The 24,905-nt window shown below is 41.0% G+C and overlaps 1 protein-coding gene across 16 annotated transcripts in view; it reads left to right on the top strand.

The window, feature by feature from the left end:
• Positions 1-24,905, top strand: part of EPB41L2 (erythrocyte membrane protein band 4.1 like 2) — a 251,269-nt gene that overhangs the window by 110,461 nt on the left and 115,903 nt on the right. For all 16 annotated transcript variants that reach the window (XM_048844567.2, XM_048844562.2, XM_048844566.2 and 13 more), the window contains exons 3-4: positions 1,406-1,890; positions 2,952-3,164. In XM_048844567.2, coding sequence (XP_048700524.1) covers positions 1,420-1,890; positions 2,952-3,164 — 684 coding nt within the window. In that variant the 5' untranslated portion in view covers positions 1,406-1,419. The remainder of the gene's footprint in view (positions 1-1,405; positions 1,891-2,951; positions 3,165-24,905) is intronic.

The raw sequence follows: 24,905 nt of genomic DNA, 5'->3' as shown, positions 1-24,905 counted from the left end.
TGGCATGTATGACTTAAAATCGCTAAATTAATTAATGTAGAAACTACCTCTGTCCTTGCATGATTTAGCATCTGTGGAGATCAGTAGGGGCCCTGAACTAATAATCTACTGTTTTTAAACAAGAGGGGTTGATGGCAGGCATATTTCAGTGGGGTGCCCTGTTGGTGTCAGTGGTTAGAATGAATTCTGTTGCAATCTGCTGACTTTCAGGCCATCTAGCTATGCCAATAGTTTATCCTAAACTTTTAAGAAAGGGTTGGGCAAAGATGTATGGGGATTAAAAGTATCATGTTCTGGTGCTTTATGTCAACTTGTGACTCAGAGACCAGACTTGATTCAAGGTCTGTTGAAGGCATTCTGCATTAAATAGGGATGCACTCCACTTTCTCTGTCCCTGAGTTCAAGTTGTTTTAGGGAATTAGAGGTGGGTTTTTTGTGATTTTTTTTTAATTCTCATCCTGCCAAATTCATGAAACAAATTTGATTTTTAGATTAAAATAAAAAATTTACAAAAATTCTGTCCATTAACAGCTGATAGTATGCAGCAGTGAAACATGTGGGCTTGGTTGCTAGCATTCTACATGTGTCTTCCTTTCTCTGTACCAACAACTAAATTTATTTTTTAACAAGGAGACCATGTAGCTATTCCAATTAAAATAGCCTTTAATATTTTGATTAAAGTTAATTAGAATGCTGGGTGTGAATGGTGATGGGATTGGAAATGTACTCCCGAAAAGCACAAAAGAGGGGAGAGAACTTTTCATTTGAATAATTTCCCCCTACGCACTGTGTTTATCAAATTGGAAATGTACAAAAATGCAGTAAACACTATGGATTAAACTTTATGATTTGAAGTAAATGGTAAAACTTCCATTGACTTAAATGAGGCCAGGATGTCAGTGTATGGCTGGGATCTTCAGACAAGCCCAGGAGAGTTAGGTGCCCAAATTTCCTCCTGAAATTTTGAGCTCCATTAGACTGCTTTGAAAAGCCTGCAGGAAAAGAGTGAAAGTTACATACTGAACAATTCTTATGTTTAGTCTGTCTTTAACATTAAGAGCACCCTATTGTAGCAAGTGTATTTCCGTGTTAATTCTAGGAACCATGAAGCACTCCCACCACTTTTCCAAGAGGAAAGCAGTGGTGCATTGAAGCATCATGTATCTCTTTAGCATAAGCATTTTTGAAAATTCCAGATGTCCAATATGGCAGCAGATTTTGGTCTGCTGCTACTTTTATTTTTGGTTGAAGATCTTTAAATAGGATGGATTAAAACAGCTCTTTAATCCTAACAAAATTGATCTGTGGTGCCTTAATATTTAGATAATTCCTATTAATGGTGTTGAGAGCCAAAAAGTATAATGTTGAAACAATGCATAATAATATTTTATTGTTGGATTTCTAGCATAACCTGTGACCATGACGACTGAAGTTGGCCCAGAGACTGAAGTAAAGAAGGAATCTGAGCTGCTGGGGGCAGATGCAGTCAACGAAAAACATGAGGAAGCAATAGAGAGTCAGGAAAATCAAAAGTCTGAAAAGACACTCTCTGAAGAGGCACAAAGTACTCCTTCTTCCCCAGCACTAGCTACCCAAAGCAGCCCAAGCAGTCAGAAGAAGGAAAAAGATCCACCTGAAGGCAAGGGGATCTCTCGCTTTATCCCCCCATGGCTTAAGAAACAAAAATCCTATAACTTGGTGGAGCCCAAAGATGAAGCCAAGAAAAAACCTGTAGAGGAGAGACAGACAGCGGAGGAGAGGGAAAGTCAACTTCCAGAGGACATGGCTCAGCCAAAGGGAAATTTGGAAGAAGCAACAATTGAGAGTCAACACGAGACTAAAGAAGATGACAAGGAGGAGAAGCATTCTGTGAGCAGTGCTGACACACAGGTGTGGAAAGATAATAAATTAATGAAAATATTAACAGCTAGTCAGTGAACCAGATTTATTGCTGCTGTAACTCCTCTGAATTCCATGTCATGTATTGAAATTATACCAGGGATTAATATGGCTCATTGTTTGTACTTTTGTGCAGTTTTTCTGCTTGGGCTGACTTTAGTGATGTGCTACTGAGGGTATGTCTACATAGCCACCAAAAAAAAAAAAGGCCAGGCAGTTCTTCAGACATGGATTTGCACTATGATGTTCTGGCTCAGGCTAGAGCCCAAGCTTCAGCCTGAGCCAGGATGTGCACATACAGCTATTTTTAGCACTGTAATACAAACCCTGTGAGCCCAAGTCTGTTGAACTGGGCTGTGAAACTTGCTGCTGTGGGTTTTTTGTTTTGTTTTTTTTTTTTCTGTGTAGACATAACCTTAGTGACTGAAGCAATCCATTTATTATCTGCTATAGTTATTTTTGAGTCCTGAGGATCTCAGTTATTTTATTCCACGCTTTACTCTTCCATTCTCTCAGACTGTGCATTGTGGATACTGTCTTTATTTCTTGCTGCCTGGAGGTTGGTGTTGAGATGCTGGTGGCTATGGTGTTGAAATGTGAGGCACTATGCCATACATGTGCCTCTCCTCTGTAGTGCTCCAAAGTCTTGCCTTCAGATGTCAGTACTTAAATACAAACCTGTGTCACTTATGGCTTGAGTTTTTCTTAAATGTGGTCTTGTTCAATGCAATTTCTCATTATATTTTGAGTTGCTTTTAAGAAAAAAGTGTAACTTTTATTTTGATTTCTATAGGGAGACTGGTTGCCTCTGCTAGAATTTTAACCGCAAGATAGTGGCCTTTAGGATAGAAAAATTGTTTTTCAGTAACTTTGAGAAAAGGGGAAACCTTAAAAACTATATATTATGCATCCAAACACCACCAGCTGGGAGCACAACCTTAATGGATAGTTATAAGAATAATTAATTATTGATGTACAGAAAAGAAGAATTTTCTTTCAACTTCATCCTGAAAGGGTTGGACTCGTTGTATTAAACTACATCTTTCTTACAGCCTGCTAAAGAAGACAATAAAGAGATTGAAGTAGAGAAAGTTGCCAATGAGCAAGAAGAAAAACAAAAAGTAGAAGAAAAGAGGGAAACCAAAGAGGTACAGACAGCCGAAATCAAAATGGAAAAAGCGCCTCAGAAAGCTCCCAAGAAGATTAAAACTGTGCCATGCAAAGTGATGCTCCTGGATGGCACCGAATACAGCTGTGACCTAGAGGTAAGGCAGCAAGCCTTATATAAAGAGATCTTTCTCTGTAGAAAGACAGCAATGAGTACAGTATGCTTTCACTGCAGTGTGAGTTAACGAATGCATGTTTGTTTTTGATAAATGGAATGAGTTCTTTACGTTGTCACATTCACATTGCTGTAGTTAAGAGTGAGTTAATATTTCCATTTTAAAACCCTATCGTTAAGACTTCTCAGTTAAGCCATAAAAAGGTACTCTGAGCAGCAATTTCACAAAAACGATACAAATTCAACAACAACAAAAAAATTCTTTGGGTAAATTGATGTCTTTTGGTAACTGAACCTGCCTCCTCCCCAAAAGAGTAAAGATTTCCCTCAATGCACTGTCTTCTGTTGTTTGTACTTAAAACAGTATTTTATTTTAAAATAAGTGTTTAACTACAAACTAGAAAGTTGGGCTTAATTTGATTTTTAGAATTATTTCATAGGTGTAATGAAGAACTCTAGACAGTGCGTTAACTGGTTTAACTGTGTGATTTAATGCAGATCACTACTGATTTAATTTACATATTTGTGCCAAATCTTAATCCTCCCTGTAGCCTCATGCTTTATTTTTTCACATCTTAAATCTTTTAGATTTTCTAAAAATTTTGTGCTTATTTCCGTATTTAAAATTGGCCTTAAGAAACTGACAAAAGCAGGAAATGCTAAGGTGAAAAAGGAAAGGTAGATGCTCATTTTTCTAATACTTGAGCATTCGTTTGCATATTTACTGCCAAGCTGAGTAAAAATGGTGTCTACATTAAATACAGCAGAAATAAATTTAGATTTTCAGTTGTAGTTAAATGTACATTTAAATTTTGTCTTTTAGTTAATGTAATGTAAATGGGATTCTGGCCTTGAGGAATTACATTCTTAATAAAAGTCAGACCACAGTGGGAATTGAATAAACAGCTTTACACCACAAGCTTACAGGACTTTAAACTGAGGGAGATAGGACTGGGTATGTGCTTACTGTGTTTATTCTTTTATTTTTTTGTTCACAGGCTGCTTTATATTTTGAAATGGTAAATGTTAAAATGTTTCTAGTCCTTATGCAATCTCTTAATGCGTTTCTCAGCTTATCCTCTTTCCACAAAACTCAGTTATTAGCTCTGTTTACCTCAAGAGAAGTTAATATAGGTTAGGTATGGAAAATGCTATGTGTATACATGTTTCAGAAAAGTGCACAACTGATCTTCGAGTGATTTTTCACACGTCCATTGCACTGTAGGTGTGCGTGCATTCCAGAGTTGTCAGAGTTTTCCCCTTAGTGGTACCAATCGTGGCAGCACGAGCCCTCTCTGCTGCCTCATGCAGGTATAAAAGGTGGAGCTGCCCCTAACCTCCCACTCAGTTTCTTCCCCAGCGCCCTCCACCCTGTCTGTGGCCCTTTCCGCCCGAGGCCCCACCCCGTCCCTGGCCAAACCAGAAGCTGGAGTGGGCCGGCAGCCATGGACCCTCTACTTGCTGGGGGGCGGGGAGTCCCATGGTAAAAAGTGGATGGACCAGGCCTGTCCACTTCCAAAAAGTGGGAAGGCCCTGGCCTCCCAGTTCCAGTACCCTTGGTTGAGAGCTATTGATTTATCCTGCATGGCATTCCTTCCACATATTAGAAAAGAGGCATGTTGGTGCTGACTGACAATCCAATGGCCATGTTTTATGTAAACAAACAGGGTGGGAGCTGGTCCTCATTAGCCTGCTGGGAAACAATTCTGTTTTGAGACTTCATCAGCAACTTCTGAAAGCGGCCTGCCTCCCAAGTCTCAGAATATGCTGGCCAATTACCTGAGCAGGTTGTTAATCATGATGAGTGGTTCCTCAGCCCAGACATGGCCCAGACCATTTGAGGGGAGCTCCTCAAATGATATGTTTGCAGGAAAGACAACAGGAAATGTCCATCAGTTTTGCTCCTAGGCAGGCCACATTCCGGGTTCACTGATGGATGCTTTCCTGCTGCTGTGGTCAGTGTCTCTCCTGTATGCTTTTCCCCATATATCTCTTCTGCCCAGAGTTCTATGCAAGGTCAAGCAGGACAAGGCCCATGTTATACTGATTGCCCTGGCATGGCCTGGTCAATGCTGGTTTTCAGAGCTCTAAGACCTATCAGTCAGTCCCCCTCCGTCACACTCGCTTCATGCCACCTCCTCCCATCCCCCGCAATCTTCAGGCTTTTCACCTGAAGTCTTCATGGTTAACATTGGTGGAGGAGTCCTGCTCTAGAGAAGTTCAGGATGTGCTGCTGAATAGTAGAAAACCATCAGCTAGAACTACTTATCTGGCTAAACGAAAGAGGTTTTTCCATTTGGTCCTAACTGAAAGGGGTTTCCCCAGTCCCCACTTCTATTCAGTGTGTTCTGAATAATCTTCTGTCCCTGAAACATCAAGGATTGGCAATTAGCTCAATCAGAGTACACTTAGCAGCTATATTGGTGTTCCAGCTACCTATTGATAACCAAACCCAATGTCTAAGACTTCTAAAGAGATTGGACAGGCTATTTCTGCACATACAGAACTCTGTTCCCCCCCTCTCTCTCCACCCCCCGCAGCCTGAATCTTGTCTTAACAAATGCCACCCCTGCTTCCCTTCTCCCCCCCCACCCCCCCCTTGAGCCTCTAGCAACCTGCTGTTTGTTGCACCTTTCAATGAATATAGCATTTTTAGTAGCCATCTGCCAGGAGATTGGGGGAGTTGAGCGCACTAGTATCAGACCCTCTGTAAACAGTTTTGTATACAAAGTCTTCTTTAGTCATCACCCAAAGTTTCTTACAGTAGGTGGATAACACTTTATATTAACCAAGCAATTTTCTTACCAACCTTCTTTCCAAAGCCTCGTGGTAATAATGGTTAGGAGAGACTTCACACTCCAGACGTTAAAAGAGCTTTAGAGTTTTATCTGGAACAGACTAAATCTTTCAGGTTTTCTACTCAATTGTCCGCAAATGCAATGAACAGAATGAGAGGAAGTCCTTTTCCACTCAAAGGATATCATTTTTGAGATCTAGTTGTATTTGCCTGTTACCAGTTGGCTAATGTGAAGCCACCAGATAGGTCATCATGTTACATGTTTGCCTCTCACTATGCGCTTGCTGTCTCGCTCTCGCGCTCGCTCAACAATCTAGAGACGATGTTAAATTTGGACAAGTAGTTCAAATAAACCTCAAACCCACCTCCCAGTTTGGGTTGCTTGTGAGTTACCCACTGTAAGCATCAGAGTAGCAGCCGTGTTAGTCTGTATTCACAAAAAGAAAAGGAGTACTTGTGGCACCTTAGAAACTCACAAATTTGAGCATAAACTATGCTCAAATAAATGTTAGTCTCTAAGGTGCCCCAAGTACTCCTTTTCTTTCCACTGTAAGTAGTTCGAGATACTTTGTACGTGTCCATTCCACAACCTCCCCTCATTTTCTGTCTTTTGGACTCTTCCGATAGGAAGGAACTTAGTGGGATCAGTGGTGGCTCCATCCTTTATGCCTGCGTGCAGGGTGCGAGGCAAGAGAGGATGCTCATGCCATCCCAACAGGTACTGCTATGGAGAAAAACTCTCCAACTGTGCACTGGAGTGTGCGCGCGCACACAAACACACACACAGAGTCAGTGTACGAGCAACAGCTATGGAAAGGTTGGTAACTTACTTCTGAAAGTGTTCCTAGTCCTCTTCACCAAAGCATAAGCGTAGACTATTGGGGATTGATTATTCATCATTTTAATCTATGCTGGTGTAAATCAGGAATAATTCCTTTGATGTTTGTGGACTTAAACCAATGTAAAACTTGTGTAAGAATGCAAAACTGGCATCTGAATCACGTATACAAAGCAGTTGTCCTGGCCAGATTAGTTAAACTAGTTATATTCTGCCTACATAAAATGCTTCCTGTTGCTCTTAGTTATTTCCCTGTTTAAACTTGAGTATTGCTAGTCGAAAATAATTACTACTTTCTATTCCAAAGTTGAATTGCCTATTTATAAACTATACAGTGTGAAAGCTACACTAGGATGTTAGTCTAAGGAATTGGAAATTGAATACTTAAATTTATATTTTAAGTCCTCGTGTTGTTTGGAGTCAGAAAACCTACATTCTGGTGTGACTGGTCAAGATGAAACTTAACGTTTAGCTTGACTTCAACTTTTTTTTTCAAAACAGAATGCTAAACTTGCTATAGTCTAGCTATACTGGGCAGTTATTTTAGATCCAGCTTCACTTGGTTGTGTTGCTGTTTGTCAGTATGTGGTATCTAATGCTCACATTCCTTGTCTGTCTTTGTTTCCTTTCCTCTCTCCCAGTTTCTTTTCTGCTTCCATGTGTTGTGTTTTTGGTGGAATATTTCAATAGCACTGTATGCTTCAGTTGTGGTGCACCATTATCACAACATATCAGCTTTTCAGCACATTTGTTATTGTTTCCCATACAGTAAAGAAAAACAGAGCGAACAATTCGCTAGGTTTTCAGTGCTTGCTAGCATTGGTACAGTCAGCATATCATGGAATTAGGCAAAGCAGCACTAATCACTCACTCTTTAGACAGGAAAGCATTTTGAGAAATATTGGTATTTTTAAAGCATCATTGTGTAGCTCTGGTGTTTGTAGTTAAGTGTACTATATATGGATAAGAGTCAAATCCATGGCTAGCAAAGAAGCAGTAGGGAAGTGAAAAAATGACCCAAAGATTATTTCCTGGAAAACTTCATAAAGAGAAGCAATTTTCTTAGAGGAGTGGAAAACATTTCAAGACCGTTTGTTAGAAAAAGTAATCCCAGTTGATATTTACCCAATACAGAATTTTAGCTAAATTGCCAGTGGGAGAAATTAGACACTGATAAAACATTGTGAGCATGCACCAAACCAAACAAAAGGATAGGGTCAAAGCAGCTTTCTATTTCACGGTAGCTAGGTACTTTGTAACATAAATAGGAGAGGTTTACTCCCAGATAGGAACCACTTGCTCAGTTAAATCCAAAGCCATTCTGTCAGAATCATGGCGGATTCATGGTCCAAGAAATGAACTCTGGACAGAAACTTGCAACATTTTTATGTGACTAAGTGTTCATCAAACATAAATTAAACCTCTTCTGCCAGTGTGATTTTTTTGAGCATTGAAGCCTTTTTTTTTATTGTTATACAAACATGTTGAGCTAGTCAGAATCATGTCTGGGCACATTTTACAGACATTAACTATGTAAATAAAATGGGGTATGTGGTACAGTCCCCCTTTGTCTGTTTTTAGAACCTCTAAATATTCAAGGGTCCAGTTCTGTTTGATTCATAAGAAATGCCTGCCCAGTGAGAGGTTTTACACCATATCCTGATGTTTCAAGGGACTCTCCAGTACACTGTGCCCAGGTGCTTCAGGCAGGGGACAAGGACATAGATATATATATTTTTTTTTTTTTGAAGAGCTTCCAGCTGTGGAACCACATCCACCTTCAGAATAATATGTAAGCTGTGTCCTTGATCAGACATTTCATAACGCAGGTTTACTCAATCTCTTGAGGTATTAAAATCTCTAGTTTAGAAATAATATTCATTGCCAACTTTAAAATGTGTTTTGGGGGACAGGAACAGATGGTCCTTAACAGATGGAGACCAGGTGTTCTCCAGTTCAGGACCCAGCTGCAGTATCTGAAACTTCCTCCTAGAGAAAAAGAAGCTTTAACTACATTATAAAGAATATTGTTCCCTAGAGCAGTGGTCTCCAAACTTTTTGGCTCGTGCACCCCCAAGGTGACCTGCCGCAGGCGTGCCACCAAAGCAAGAAGACCGGAAGACCTGCCGCAGGTGCGCCACCGGAGGAGATCACCAGCTGTGGACGTGCAGAGCTGCTGCTGAAGGAAAAAAACTGCCCAGTGCCGTCTGGGGGCACTACTGCTGCCGCGCACCCCCCGGGATCATCTCGTGCACCCCCTGGGGTGCGCGGACCCCTGAATGGAGACCACTGCCCTAGAGAGCTGTTCTTGAAACTATCTTGTGCAACTGAAATGGACGTGCTCTTATGCTACACTCATCTAAAAGTGCTCCCACGCATTTAGCAACACTCTATTTAATGGAAAATTCATACTGTATCTCAAAGCTGAAATTATTTCTCTACAAAACCACTAGAAGACTATTGGCCTATGTCAACCATGTACTTGAACGATCTGGCATATTTACTCGGGGTGGGGTGGGGGGTGGGAAATACTGTCAAAAGGTAGATTATACAAACATACTCTTTGCCAGAAGCTCGGATTGGGCGACAGGACCTGGATCACATGACTACCTGTTCTGTTCATTCTTCTCAGGCACCTGGCATTGGCCACTGTTGGAAGACAGGATACTGGCAAGATAGACCTTTGGTCTGACCCAGTGTGACGGGTTGGATCACAGAAACCCCCTTGGGACTGCCATCTGATGTGCCAAGACTACTTCTGCCCCTGCTTTCCCTGCCAGCTTGAGACTCGAGCACCCTGTGTTGCTGAGCCAGACACTCCTGTCTGCTCCAACACAGACCCAGGGTCTGAACCACATGCCCCAAAGCTGCTGACTTAGCTGAAAGCAACTTAAGAAGTGTTCCTGCCTTTAATGCTCAGATGCCCAACTCCCAATGGGGTCCAAACCCCAAATAAATCCGTTTTACCCTGTATAAAGCTTATACAGGCTAAACTCATAAATTGTTCACCCTCTATAACACTGATAGAGATGCACAGCTCTCCCCCCAACCCACCGGTACTAATACATATTCTGGATTAATAAGTAAAAAGTGATTTTATTAAATACAGAAAGTAGGATTTAAGTGATTCTAAATAGTAACAGACAGAACAAAGTGAATTACCAAGCAAAATAAAATAAAACATGCAAGTCTAAGTCTAGTACAGTAACAAAACTGAATACAGATAAACTCTCACCCTCAGAGATGTTTCAATAAATTTTTCACAGTCTGGACGCCTTCCTCGGGCACAATCCTTTCCCCTGGTACAGCCCTTGTTCCAGCTCAGGTGGTAGCTCAGGGATTTCTCATGATTCTCCCTTTTGTTCTGTTCCACCCACATATATCTTTTGCATAAGGCGGGAATCCTTTGTCCCTCTGGGTTGCCACCCCTCTTCTCAATGGAAAAGCACCAGCTTAAAGATGGATTCCAGTTCAGGTGACATGATCACATGTTACTGTAAGACTTCATTATCCACTTGCCAGCCCACAGGTATACAGGAAGACTTACAAGTAAAACAGAGCCATTTACAGACAATTGTCCTGATTAATGGGAGCCATCAAGATTCCAAACCACCATTAATGGCCCACACTTTGCATAACTACAATAGGACCTCAGGGTTCATATTTCTGGTTTCAGATACAAGAGCGATACATTTATACAAATAGGATGATCACACTCAGTAGATTATAAGCTTTGTAATGGTACCTTACAAGAGACCTTTTGCATGAAGCATATTCCAGTTACGTTATATTCACACTCATTAGCATATTTTTATAAAATCATATAGAGTGCAACGTCACACCCAGTATGGCTGTTTTTATGTTCTAATTATGAGTAGCCTGATCGGGTTTTTGTTTTCTGCATCCCTCCTAACTGGGGGGGAAAAAAAAAATCGACCACAAACACAACTACTGCTTTGATCACATTATTAGAAAGAATTGTTTCCCAAAACGTTCATTAGAATCTCATACTGGATGATCTTTATGGCTCTAATAGCTGCTCCTTCTTTTGTTTCATGGCACTGTCAAATAAGTGGAAATAGCACCGTTATTATGAAATTCAAAATACAGAAGCAATCAATGTGAAGATAAAGCTGTACAAAGACTACTCCTTTTAAAAACAGCTACTAAGCTTTTTTTGTCTTTAATTGGAATATAATTTTGAATTTAGCTTTGTGCTTTCTGCAGCAATAGGTTCACTGAATCTATCACTGTTTGCTGGAAATCCTGGCGCTTGGTTGCACTTAAATACGTAAGTGAAGAGCGCACATAGTGAGCAAATTTATTTTCGGTTTGTTTCGTAATTCCACATGGAGCGACCGAGCTGTCGATAAAGATACTCTTACTATTATAAAGTGTAATTTCACATTTAAAAAAAGTAATTGATATTGTACAAGTCTGACACCTTCATTTATTCAAAGTGTTTCTGTCTACACCAACATATTGCCGCTATTTTTCTTGGTATTTTTATGTCCATATGTATGGGTCCCCCTGGGTTCCATAATCTGGTGCTAGATACTTTCTACAAACAATCTCATTTTGTAATTTCGGTTTCTTTAACCACTTCTACCTTTTAAATAGACCTCTTTTCTTGGCCACCTTACTTTCAGACTCTTACCAATTGTCTAACACTGTAGAGTCTTCCTTCTTGCCTCTTTTTCTCTTCATACTGGAAAAATAAGCACTAGCTCTCTCCTGCCTGCAGGGAAATGGAATGCAGGCATCCTTTCTAAAGAGCAACAGCTACTTCTTCTGACTGCTGCTGTCCCCAGACTCTCTGGCTTGGAGGCATACTCTCTATATGCGTGCATTCGGCAATGTTTTTTTATTTCCATGCCTGTGTATACTTCCACACAAGCAGCAACAGCAGCAATGTTTGTAAAAGAAATACTAATAGGAACCTTTTATATTATGTTGTGCTTCCTGTTTTTGCAAAATGAAAAGCCATATTCAGTTTAATTCAGGGTTTGCTTCTAACTGTATTTTTAAGAGTAGTTGCTTACCCAACATCTGGGAAAGACTTTACTACTTATTCTTTTCTAATGCAGGACACATGCCAAGGGAGCTGACAGTATTAGGCCAATCTTGGTTTCATTTCTCTATCTGTGCTCCCTGAGGCCTTCCATATTGTCAGTCACATATATTGCACTTCTAACATGATTGGAAGAGTAAGATATGGTCAGCTTCCTGCAAAACTGACAACAATGATGTTCTTTGGGATGGCTTTTAGAAATGCTGTGGAGCAACAAAACTGCCATCTTTTCCTCCCACTCCCCTGCAATGGAGAATTTTCTGCATGGTGCTCTTTGTTAGCTCAGAAAGAGGACGTCTAGTGTTTCCATTAGGTTTCCATTAGCACAGTGTATTGGAGGTATTGCTGATCTACTATGCCAGCAAATACTTATTTGAGATTATATTCTGGTGAATTGACACTTTTTTTATGTAAATGGATATGGTATAAAACATTTAGGTATAAAACAGAACTAGTTCAGCTATACAGATGTATAATCAAGCTTCCACTTGATGTTGGTTTAAATCCTTCACAAAAAGCAATTTTTTATGGCAGGGTAAATAGAAGCATTTACAGAAGAAATGTCCCATGAAGGGGCATAATATATTTGTATCCTTCCAAAACATACTGTTTAGGGCCAATATACACTGGTGCTTAAATACTAGGGTAATGCTGTAGTTATGTTCCTGAAAAATGCGACTTTAAGCGAAATGATGTTAAGTGAATCCAATTTCCCCATCAGAATGAATGTAAATGGGGGGTTAGGTTACAGGGAAATTTTTTTTTGCCAGACAAAAGGCATTATATACATGTTAAACAATTTTAAATAAGGAATTTAATATATGTATTAAACAGGCTGGCAGCCCCCTATCAGCTCCCCTACGTGGGGCCCCCCCCACGCCTCCTGCCCGCTGGCAGACCCCATGGATCGCCGCTTTCCCCGTGCTCCACCTGCCTCCTGCCCGCGGCAATCAGCTGGTTTGCTGCATTCAGGAGGTAGGGGGGAGGCTGCGCACCATGTACTTGCTCTTCCCCCAAGCCTCCTGAACGCCGCAGACCAGCTGATTGCTGCTGGTAGGTGGCAGGGGAGGGAGGTGGGAGGCTGCGCTCCGCATCCTCGCTCCATCTCCCTAGCCTACTGAACACCTCAAGACAGCTGATTCCTGCTGGCAGGGGGATCAGGGGGAAGGCGCTGATCTGTGGGGACCGCCAGTGGGCGGGAGGCTCTCGGGAGGGGTGCGTAGGAGGGCTGCCAGCCATGGACAAAGCAGGCAGCCAAACGACGTTATAGAGGAGCATTGCACAACTTTAAACAAGCAGGTTCTGTAATGGAGCAGGGACGTAAAATCGAAACATTAAGTGAGAGCACGTTAAGTGGGGAGTTACTGTACTATGAATTTGCTGCACAGTGTGATTAATTTACGTTTGTACAAAACGTGATTAATAGGTTTACAGAAACACATTGTAATAAGAATTTACTTAATCATGTGATGAAGACCCACAACAGTGCTTCTTGGTGATTTCTCCAAAATATTAGTTAGAACCATGAAAAAAATGGAGCAGTGCTAAAGCAGAATCTTATTTCCATGTAGGCAGTGTACATTGAAATCTGAAGATGTATGGGTATGTAAATAAATGTCATTTAGATTTAATGTAATGCAGAATGACGTTTCCATCAACACTAGGTTTTGAGTTTATAAATGGATTAGTTCTGTAATGTGTTAATTTAAAATATCTTGCTTTTTGCAGTTAGGCTGGGACATGCATTTATAGTTGGGATTTTCATATCTGCAACATCTTCATCCTAACACAATTAAATTAGAAATGTTTAAAACTTGAGCAGAACCAAATTAATTTTTGATTAAAAATATCAACTATAATTGCCATGGCAATGTTATATAATTGCAGTTATAGTGAATTAAGAGCTACCTTGAGGAATAGAAGCAGAAATTAATGAAAACAGAACATCAGCAGAGATCAACATAGATATTCAAATAAGAATGTCAATTACTATAGCCATACCTGTTACAAAAAATATAAAAATGTGGGACATTAGCAGGCAACACTGACTGCTATAAACCCATTTCAGCCTATCTCAATTTATTTTTGCACTTAAAAGTATATAAAATATTCTACATACTGTACTATTACCACAACGATGGTAGTAAAAGCCTTTTGAAAGTTACTTCACAAGGTAACTGACGTTTAAGAAGCAGCTATCTTCAAAGGGTTTTAATACTTCTAGGTACTAGTTCTTTGAGTCCTTTAATATTTCATATTTGACTAAATTATGTTTTGAACAAATTTTCATGTTATTGGAAACTGTCATTTTTTGCAGTTCTTACTGTACACTTTAGCATCTCTATTGTAATGTTTTTTTTGTTTTTACATTAAGATACTATTTGTATAAATAAATATTCCTTACTGGTAGAGAAATAAAGATGAGCAATAATTTGTGAAATTAATTACTGTAGTAAAAGAATAATGACCTGATTTTTTGAATGAGTTTTTAAATCACACACACTTATACATTAAAACAAATAAGCAAACAAAAACCCTCTTTAGATTCAGGATGTGGCTTTATTAATACATTACTGTTTTTCTGCTCTTTTCTTGGTTTGGATTAGAAATCTTCTTTCATTTCCACCCGTTTAAATTAAATCTGGGTTTGTGTTAACTTTGCCTGGAACAAGGGAGAGAACAAAAATGATCAGAAATCGTAAAATTCATTAAATTCAAGCTTCATTTGTTTTAATGATACAGATACTTTCTCCCTCCCCACTTCTGTTAGCTAATTATCACCCCATAACCAGAAGATTAAGATGAAATAAGAGTTTGCTTGCTGAGATGACAGCAACTCTCTGCTTGCTAATGTGAAATGATACATTCACTTCTATGTGGCTGGCTGGTATCCTATTTTCTGACAGTGTTATTTAGTTGATAAAGAGCTGCATAATCGCAATGAAAATATGAAATTTAGGCTCAGTTATGTACCGTTTTGTTGTTGGAATTGTGGTTAAAGTCAGCAGTGGATTGTATACTAGTTGATGAATGTTTGCTAGACCAGTGTCCATTCCTTTCAGAGTTAGTTAAAAATAAATAAATTAAATATTGGTGCATTACTGTTGATCTATAATCCTTTTATAGTCCTAAAAGCTTTTTACTTTCCCAGCTTGATCCAGTGCTCATCAGTGAATGGTTGGTGGAATCTGTTTGCTCTAGCATGAGAAAAGCCTGGGGATGTGGGTAGGGAAAAGCATGGAAACAATGTTATACCAATAAAATAAAAACCAGCAGGATCTTATTAAAGGGAAAAAGGCAAAATACCACATTTATTGTGAATACAGAAAGAATCATAGTAAGCAGTTAGTTATAGTTATAACATTCCATTCAATCTCATATTTATTCACACATTCATTCATACAAACACACACACACACACACACACACACACAGGTTCTGCAAGGTTGTTATCATAGTTACCAGCCTTAGAGTTGCTCATGCCAAGCCACTGGCCAGGTGGCCTGGACATGAGGAGGGAGCAGGGCCTTGTCAGATGCTCATCTGATGCTCCTGGAAGTTGGTTTGCAGAATCAGACCCCCAAAGTTCTCACTTTTTAGAGTCTATTTTTATAGGAATTTCTTCCTATGCCAGTCTATGGGAATTGCTTCATCATGCTGTTGCTGAATCAATCAGCAGATAGCACATTCCTGACGGCTCCAAGATGTTATCTTGTTCTTTGGTTCTCCCATTCTTGAGGCTGTTGGGTGGATTCCAGTCTGCCCTCCGGGGGGTCCTCTGGTTATTTCCACTTGACGCCTTCTTCAGCCGATGGACACTGGATTCTTAGGCTGGCACCTCCCTGATCATTCAGTTATTATCCATACCAAGCATCCATCCACATACATCCTCTATCTCTATTTTAATCACAATTGTTAATACAACAAAAGGGTGGGGAGTCTCTGGGTGTTGTTTCTGTTGTTAGAGTATTGCTTTGAGTCTCTCTCTCTCTGTGAATTGCTTTGAGAACAGACTCTGTCTTAGAATGTACTAACACAATTAGCAGCTTGCAAGTTTCACACATAGAGGGAGAGAAACAGTACCAAAAACCAAGAGACTTCTTAATTAGTAATACCCTGGAATTTAAACTATGGGGAATCAAACTCATTTGTGATTTTAATACAGAACTTCTTTAATATGATCCAACAACAACCTACCAGAATAAAGCTGCAACCAGCTATTGTAGTTTGTATGAATGATTCTATATTGCATTACTCTGTGGATGTGTTGATAATTTAATTTGGATTTTATATTTATAGTGTATAATATATGGCGGTCACTTCTGTAAATTAGCCACTAGTTTCGCCTTCACATACATACCAAATTGCTAAAAATGATGAAATGGGACAGCATGTGACAATAGTTTTAGAAGTATATTTTTTGCTATATAAGTTGGTAACAGTAGTATTAACTCGCAAAATTAATGCTATTTCTAGGTAACGAGTAAATTTTAGATGCAAAAACTAGTTAATTCGAAAATGTGAATTAATATTTTTATAAACTTGGGAAAGAATTTAGTTCAGGAGAAAAATTTAAAATGGTCTTTTATTAGGTAGTTGTGTGGTGTTTATGTAAACGTTGGTGGTATACTGAGAATTGTATATATAACTGAATTTAGTATAGAGATAATCTGTTTTATTTCAGATTGTATTTTTTTAAAAAACGAACTAAATATAAAAGCAATTAAATTTAAATCTGCTGCAGAGTTTCCATTCTGCCTCAACAGAATGCTGAAGGACTCAGGGATGATTTGTAGTAAGTGCCATGCAAAAGCAATGCAATTATGATTGGTCAAGCTTGCAAGGGCATTTCTTTGTATGTAACACAGTAACTTTTGAATATCTCATCTGATCAATTCTAAAACTTCAGGGAATGTTCTGAGCATCAATGGACAAAAGCCTATTGATTTCGGGTCGGGGGGGGCAGGAATCGGAAAGCTGAAAAGGAGGAAATGGGAGACACATGATGTCCCTGGCATCTAATTAGCACAGCCACAGCTTCAAGTACCTCTGCAAATGCTATAGACCAAACTGGTTGATGGCAACTGTTAACTCCTTTCAGCATAACAAAAACAATACTTCTATTTCAGCTCTGATAATCCTCGTAATTGTTTAACATGTTAACACCCTGAATGACTTATTTCCAGGTCAGAAGAATTATGGTGGTGGTGATGAGCCAGTGAGAGCCTACACAACAGCCACTGATGTGGGTGGAATGGGGGATTCTTGTATTGGGAAAAGGGGGTAATGAGCCCCTGCAATTGAAGGGAAGGTGAGGAAGGGAGGATTAGGAGCAGGCACATAATCTCTGGTGTGGGGGGGAAGGGTACCCTGTGTGGGAGAATGGGACATACGAAACCCCAGTCTGTAGGAAGATTGGGAGATGCTAGTATGGAGGAAGGGGTAGAGAGTTCCTACACAAAGAGCCACTGGCATAAGGGGTAGGGGGAATGGCTAACACAGAAGCTATGGTTGGGAGGAGGGGTCCAGGTATGGGGTAATATGAGAGATGGACACATAGAACCCCTGGCAGGGGAAAGTGGGAGACCCTGGAATAGTTGAATGGATGGGGGCACATGGAACCCATGGTGGTAAGGAAGATAGCAACACAGACCCCTTGCATTGGGGGAAGTGGGAGTGGGGGTGCACACTGAGCCTGGAAGGGAGAAGAATGGTGGACCCTGATATGGGAGGAGAGCAGAGACTGGGTATACACAGCACTTCTGGCAGTGGGAGACTGGGGGCACACAGCCCTCCTGGTGGAGGGGAAATGCAGGGAGTCCCTGAAATAGACGGGGATGGGAGGGTAGTGAGGGATGGAGAGATACAGGGAGCCCATGATGTGTGCAATGTTAGTTGGTCTACAGAAGCAACAAAATGTGTGATCCCTTAGTTAAGGCATTTTGGAGTTTATGGTCCCAAACTAGATAAAACTAATTTTTAAAGAGAGATTAGATTTAAAAAACCCTCTCCCACATTGTGTGTTTACAGAGCAGAGTTAAGATAATCTTAACTTGTGCACTTCCATACCCTAACATGATTTCTGTTAACCTTAACCTTATTCAAAATTTCCTGGTTTTTCAGTGGTTGGTTTTAAGTCAATTACAACATTCCTGCAGTGTTGTTTTTTCCTTTGTTGCTTATATGTATGCTCAACTTTAACTTGACTTTAGTGTAGATTTTTGTTTTGATTTGGAATTTTCTTGTTTTTCAAAATTATTAAAAATGTTATACTAAATAAAATATCACACAGTAGCATTCTAGATATTTTTAATGATTTAAAAAATAGGTAGTTGTTGTGACAGATATGGCATATCCTGGGAAGGCCTTATTGTATTAAGTTTATGTATTATTGTGGGCTGGGATTGTATGTAATCTCTTTAGGGGGGGGATGTGATAGGTGTAAGACCTGAGAATTCAGAAGACTATACTGAAAATGTGCCAAAGTAGTATGAACTTTTGAGACAATAAATATGAAGTGGATTTCCTGGGAAATCCCTAGGGAGAGGTTTAATGCAATTCCCCAACTCCTATTATGCAAAAACCCAGCCTTTTGAAGCTATGCCCTGAGTGGAGGGTTACTGTCTGCGAATTACCTGTTACAAAAGGCCAAGATCAGAGGCCCAAGCTATGTAAAGAAATGGCTGATCTGCCCATAGTTCTGGATGTGGCATGGATGAACTTGTAAACATGGAGGAAAATCTTGTGGCTTTTGAAGGACTAAAACCTACCAGAGCCCAAGGTTGGGGTTGGGGTAACTTCTGGTAAGCTTTCTAGCATGCGTGTAGGTTCTTTTTAATGTTTTCCTCTGTAATGCTTTTATTTTAAGTATAAATGGGGTTGCTTAGAAGGAGCTGTGTGGTAACTTGTAGCTGCGGGCAATACACTGGGCATAGACCTTGGAGAGAAAGCAAAGCGAAGGTGCTGGCCAGTTAGACAGTCTGGTATTCTGGGGGATATTGCTGTGTAAGCAGGGAGCTGTGCAACTTTAAAACCCCTGATCAGAAGGGAATGAGATGTGGGCCTCTGTCCAGAAAAGGTAATGGCTGGGAGCCAGAAACCTCTAAATGAGTGCTCTTGAGGGACCCCAGAGGAGGAAATACAAGTGCAGTTACCCTGAAACTGACAGTAGCAACATAAATTCTTTCTAGAAATTTAATATTTAAAGGTGCTCCCCTCCAGCAGTCCCCCGTTCTCATGTCTTCCGTCCTCGTCCTCCCCCCCCGCCAAGATTTAGACAGGGGTATGGACAGGTCATGGGCCGTGAATTTTTGTTTACTGCCCGTGACCTGTCCATGAGTTTTACTAAAATACCTGTGACTAAATCATAGCCTTAATTATAACCAATAGAGTTGTTGCATGCAAATTAACTCTAGAGGAAGAGTAGTGATTAGTTGAGTTAATTCTGTGGCCTACATTAGAGGATTGCCTTAACCTCTTGTAGCCTGTATAATCCTAAGAAGAAACATTTGTTAATAACTAAGCTTAATTACAACCTTATTTCTTGAAATATTGCGTATGTACAAGACTATATTAAAATTCTTGAAGTCTGTGTTCAGATATTAAGATCATTTAGGATGAAGACTGAAACAGATGTTATACTACTTAAATTCACTTTAATCTTATAAACGAATTAATGGATTTACTTGTAAATTCTCATATATATTATATAGCACTTACTCTGACTACAGGTTTGTACCTTAAGTATGGAGCTGTGACCGGAGATTCCACAATGCAAATAATATTACACATAAGCTACAGTGAAAATACAATTTTAAGATTGCAAATCAAGCATTCAGATGTTAGGAAGTGTAAGAATTAAGGCTGTGTGTGCAACCTTAATGCAAATGCATTATGATACAGTCTTTGATTACATATTCATAAGTCACTGGATGGAGTTACTCTGGGGATGAATTGGGGCTGAGTAATGAAGATGTCCGTAATCTTTGTGACCCCTGCTTCTTACTGTTGCAGAAGTTGGAAGGTCTGTACTGAACAAGGCAGGGGATCGCAGGAAGAGATAGGACAGTCTTATGGTTAAGGCAGTTGACTGCTGCCCTGGAAAATCGGATTTTACCCCTGCCTCTGCAATTGAGTTCCTAAACGATGCTTGGCAAATCACTTAAACCAAACTTTTCAAAGGTGGTCACTAATCACATGTGCCTTATTTTCTGGGTGCCTGATGAGACCCTATGATCTGATTTGCAGAAGTGCTGAGCACTCACAGCTGAAACTGAAGAGAATGGCAGCTGTGCTTTGAACATGTGAAATACTATATAATGTGAAGTACTTGAAAAATAATGTCCTGGGTATCTCAAATTGGGCAGCTGGAATTAGTGGACACTTTGGATCTTAATTCTGTGTGAATTAGCTGCCACACTGTAAAAAGGGGACGATGATACCACTACCTCATCTCAAAGGAGAGTTGTGCATAGAAATTAATTTTCATGAAGAATTCAGATACTGTAGTGATGAGCACTATATAGGAAAGCCTATGAGGAAATTAATAATTGTCTTCATAGCAGGATTTGAATAGTGTGAACAGTAAATAAAGTCTGGGGCCATCCATTAAATAATGAGGAGAAAACAAAATATTGAACAGCTGCTTATTAATTGAGAACAATCTGTTCTGGGCTCTGAATGAGGCAGGGGTGCTGTGGAAAAATGGTATGTGATCATGTAATTAAAGACTGCACAAGCAACCTTTATTTGGTCATTTCCTAATTTGTTAGTTAGTGCTTGACTTTATAACCTTTAATGTTTTAATGAAAGTTTGCGTGTAATTTGGTAGGCTGTTAAAGACAGAAATTCCATTATGTGGCATCATATTATAGAATCATAGAAATGTAGGGCTGAAAGGGACCTCGAGGCCAAGTCAAGCCCCCTGTGCTTAAGCAGGGCCATGTAATCCTAGACTAGGTGTTTTGTCCAGCCAGTTCCTAAGTACCTCAATGATGGGAATTGCACAACCTCCTTTGGAAGCCTGTTTCAGAGCTTAACTACCCTTATAGTTAAAAGAAAAGGAGTACTTGTGGCACCTTAGAGACTAACCAATTTATTTGAGCATGAGCTTTCGTGAGCTACAGCTCACTTCATCAGATGTATACCGTGGAAACTGCAGCAGACTTTATATACACACAGAGAATATGAAACAATACCTCCTCCCACCCCACTGTCCTGCTGGTTACCAGCAGGACAGTGGGGTGGGAGGAGGTATTGTTTCATATTCTCTGTGTGTATATAAAGTCTGCTGCAGTTTCCACGGTATACATCTGATGAAGTGAGCTGTAGCTCACGAAAGCTCATGCTCAAATAAATTGGTTAGTCTCTAAGGTGCCACAAGTACTCCTTTTCTTTTTGCGAATACAGACTAACACGGCTGTTCCTCTGAAACCTGTCCTTATAGTTAAGAAATTTTTCCTAGTATCTAACCTAAATCTCCTTTGGTGCAGATTAAGCCCATTACTTCTTGACCTACCTTATTGGGCTTGGAGAACAATTGATCATCGTCCTTTTTAGAACATTTTTGAAGACTAGTATGAGATGCCCTCTTCAGTCTTTTCTCAAGACTAAACATGTCCAGTATTTTTAACCTTTCCTCATAACTCAGGTTTTCTAAATCTTGTATAATTTTTGTTGCGCTCTTCTTGACTTTCTCCAGTTTGTCCACATCTTTCCTAAAATTTAGTGCCCAAAATTGGACACGACTCCATCTGAGGTCTCACCAGGGCTGAGTAGAACAGGATTATAACCTTCTGTGTTAGCAGCTCTTGTCAAGCCTGACATACTCACTCCACCTAACACACTATTGTTGTAATCAGTATACTCTGAACAGTTAATTTCCTTGCTTTTTAATAAATAAATCCTCAGAATCCCCATGTACCACATCCTAGCTCTCCACCTACACTTCTTCTGGCTCTTCGGCAATAATGGTCCCACTCATAGAATGAATTGACTGAATGTTAGTCCCTTCACTATCTTTTCATCATCTCTCATCATTTTGCCTGCAGCAGAGCCCCAATCTCCCTCCGTGTGGTCCTCCTCATGAGGAGGCAGGTGTCTGTCTGGGGTCTGCATGTTGAGGAGCTGGGGAGAGGATGCAGGAACAGTACAGGGACTATCATGATATTAGGGGGAACAGATATGGGGGATCATGGATGTTTTTTGGGAGCAGAGCTGAAGCCCCCCAAACATCTCCCACTGCACAGCTGACTCCCTCCTTTCCAACCCACTCTTTCCTGCATGCCCCAACACCCTGCCACATTTCCCCTCACTGCTCCAGCACCCCCGTGTTCCCCACTGCTAAGACTCCCTCCCCGTCCCACTGGTCCAGCTTCTTTCATATTCTTTCCAACAGACCTAGTACTCTGATCTAACCCCTTACATGTAAACCAGCTGCCACCTTCTCCATGCTCCTCTCAGGCTGGAGATGGGAAAGTTGTGCAGCTGTGAGAAATGCATGTACTCACTGGAGGCAGGAGTGTGGAGTTGCGGAGTCCCTACCTCAAATCTGGGCCTACTAGTGTGCGGGAAAGGGGCTTTACACCTCATCAGTCTGCAGTATAGGAGGCCCAGAGAGGTTTGAAGTGGGGCATTCATCGCAGTGATATGTTTTCAGTTGAATGACCAGACCCCCTGGATCTGTATATAACCTGAAACCGTAGTTCTGAAAGGTGTAAACTGTTCCATTCATCTCAGAGGGTGTTTTCATCCCCTCTCATGGCTTCTCATGTGCAAATGGGCCTGCGCCACACAGAGTATGCACCTTCTCAGTTCTTCACCCTGGCTTCAGCACTGTGTGCCTGTGCCATGCTCTGAATATGATCATTCCCAGCACTCAGTTCTGGTCTCAGTAGTGTTGCCAACCCTCCTGGATTGGCTGCGAGTCTACTGGAATCAGCATCGATCTCCCGATGGCTATTGAAAGCAATCTGGGAGATTTTAATACGCCGCTAAGTCTGCTGGTCGGTGGTGCAGCAGGGCTAAGGCAGGGTCCCTGCGGCTCCTGGAAGCGGCTGGCATGTCTGACTCCTAGGCACGGGGCGGCCGGGGGTCTCAGCACCTGCCCCAAATGCCAGCTCTGCAGCTCCCATTGGCTGGGAACCGCAGCCAGTGGGACTTGCGGGGATGGTGCCCGCAGGCTGGGGCAGCGTACAGAGCTGCCTGGCCACCCTTGAGCCTAAGAGCCAGACATGCCGGTCGCTTCTGGGAGCTGCCTGAGGTAAGCGCTGCCCAGACGGAGCTCTCACTCTCTCCTGCACCCCAACCCGGAGCCCTCTCCCACACTCTGAACCCCTTGGTCCCACCCTGAGGCTATGTGTACACTAGAGGAGCATTTCTCAAATGTGGCCACTGTTGCTGCATGTGGCCACCAGGGGCTTTTCTTCCAGCCACAGCTTCCTGGGCAATGATGGGAGAGGAGGGCAAAACAGTGGCTCCTCCCCCAAGGCCGCCAGAAGGGGTTGGGTCCTACCCCCCTCTGTGGGGAGACATGCTGGAGGAGCAGGCTTCTAGTGGGTTCCCCACTTTCCCTGGTTTGGTGGGCAACCGGCTCCGGCCCTGGGCTCACCCCCGTCCATTCTCCCCCAGACCCTCCTGCCTTCCCCGGCCCCCCCATTCATTCTCCCCATCAACTCTGGCCCCCACTGCCTCCCTACCCACCTCCCCATCCAGGGATTAATTTGTCCCTGGGCTTGCCAGGGCTGAGTAAGTCTGCTGCTGTGAAAAGTAATATTTGTATGTATGTTTGTTAATATCATTTTTCACAGCAGCAGACTTACTCAGCCCTGGCAAGTCGTTTTTTTTTTTTTTTTTAAAAAAAAAAAAAAGCAAAATCAACAACAACAAAAGACAAGAATGTGCAAAGCACCTTATTTGTGTTTTTATCCTGTTTAGGTACAGTAAAGAATAGAGACAAGTGTACATTATTTTTATTATTGAGTCTTTAAAAAATCCCAACATAAATTGCAATGATTTGGACATATATATATGTGCATATTTATTTGTCTTTCCTAAACTTAATTAGGAATTTTTTAATTAAAATTGTAACTAGCCACCAGCAAGAGTGTGGCCACCAAAAAATTTATTGTGAGAATTCCTGCACTAGAGCTTGAAGTGGTACAGCTGTGCCACTGTAAGATCTCTTGTATATTTGCTCTATGCTGACGGGGGAAGAGTTCTCCCATTGGCATAATTAAACCACCCCTAACGAGCAGCAGTAGCTATGTTGGTTGGAGAAGCTGTCTGTCGACACAGCGCTGTGCATGCTACCACTTATGCTGGGATAATTTGTCCCTTGGGGGTGGAATATTCACACCCCTGAGTGACATAAATTTTGCTGACATAAGTGGAATGTAGACATGGCCTCAGGCATTTTAGATGTCTGTTTATACCTTTGGTGGATTTTCGGATTTCACATCTATATGTTAAGGTAAAAACATTTGAGTTAAGGATTCATAGTTTTGTCGTTAAGATGTAGATTTGCAATGACCAAATTTCATACAAGTTAGTGAATGCAGCTGCTGTCCTGCCAATCCATGACATTATTTCCTTCTGGATATCTCTGCTGACTTGCATGGTGGCAAGGTCTCTGAATTGACTCACATCTTGTATTAGATGCTGGGTGGCTAACAACCACAGACAAATCTTGCTTTTTAGCAGTCCAGGACATCTTTGCTTGCATTAGAAAAGACTCCACTAGAAAAATTTATGCAGCAAATGGGAAAAGGTTCACGTACTACCTTTTGGAGTCTCCAGTAGTCATCCTAGATTACTTACTAATCCTGATTAGTTCCAGAAGAGTACATCTGGCAGGTGTCTCTGCTTATCCTCCTCCTGTGGAGGGATACAGTGCCTTCTCTCACCCAACAGGCTTGATTTCTCAAAGGGATTATTCTTGTCTTCCCACCAGCCAGGAGGACAACACAGTTTTAACAGATGTGATTATACCTCCTTTTGAACTCTTAGCAATCTGATCTTT

Source organism: Caretta caretta, chromosome 3 (genome assembly GCF_965140235.1).
Source record: "Caretta caretta isolate rCarCar2 chromosome 3, rCarCar1.hap1, whole genome shotgun sequence".
In the NCBI taxonomy this organism is placed as follows: Eukaryota; Metazoa; Chordata; order Testudines; family Cheloniidae; genus Caretta; species Caretta caretta.
Note: the sequence above shows the minus strand (reverse complement) of the source record. Positions and strands in the feature narration are given on the sequence as shown.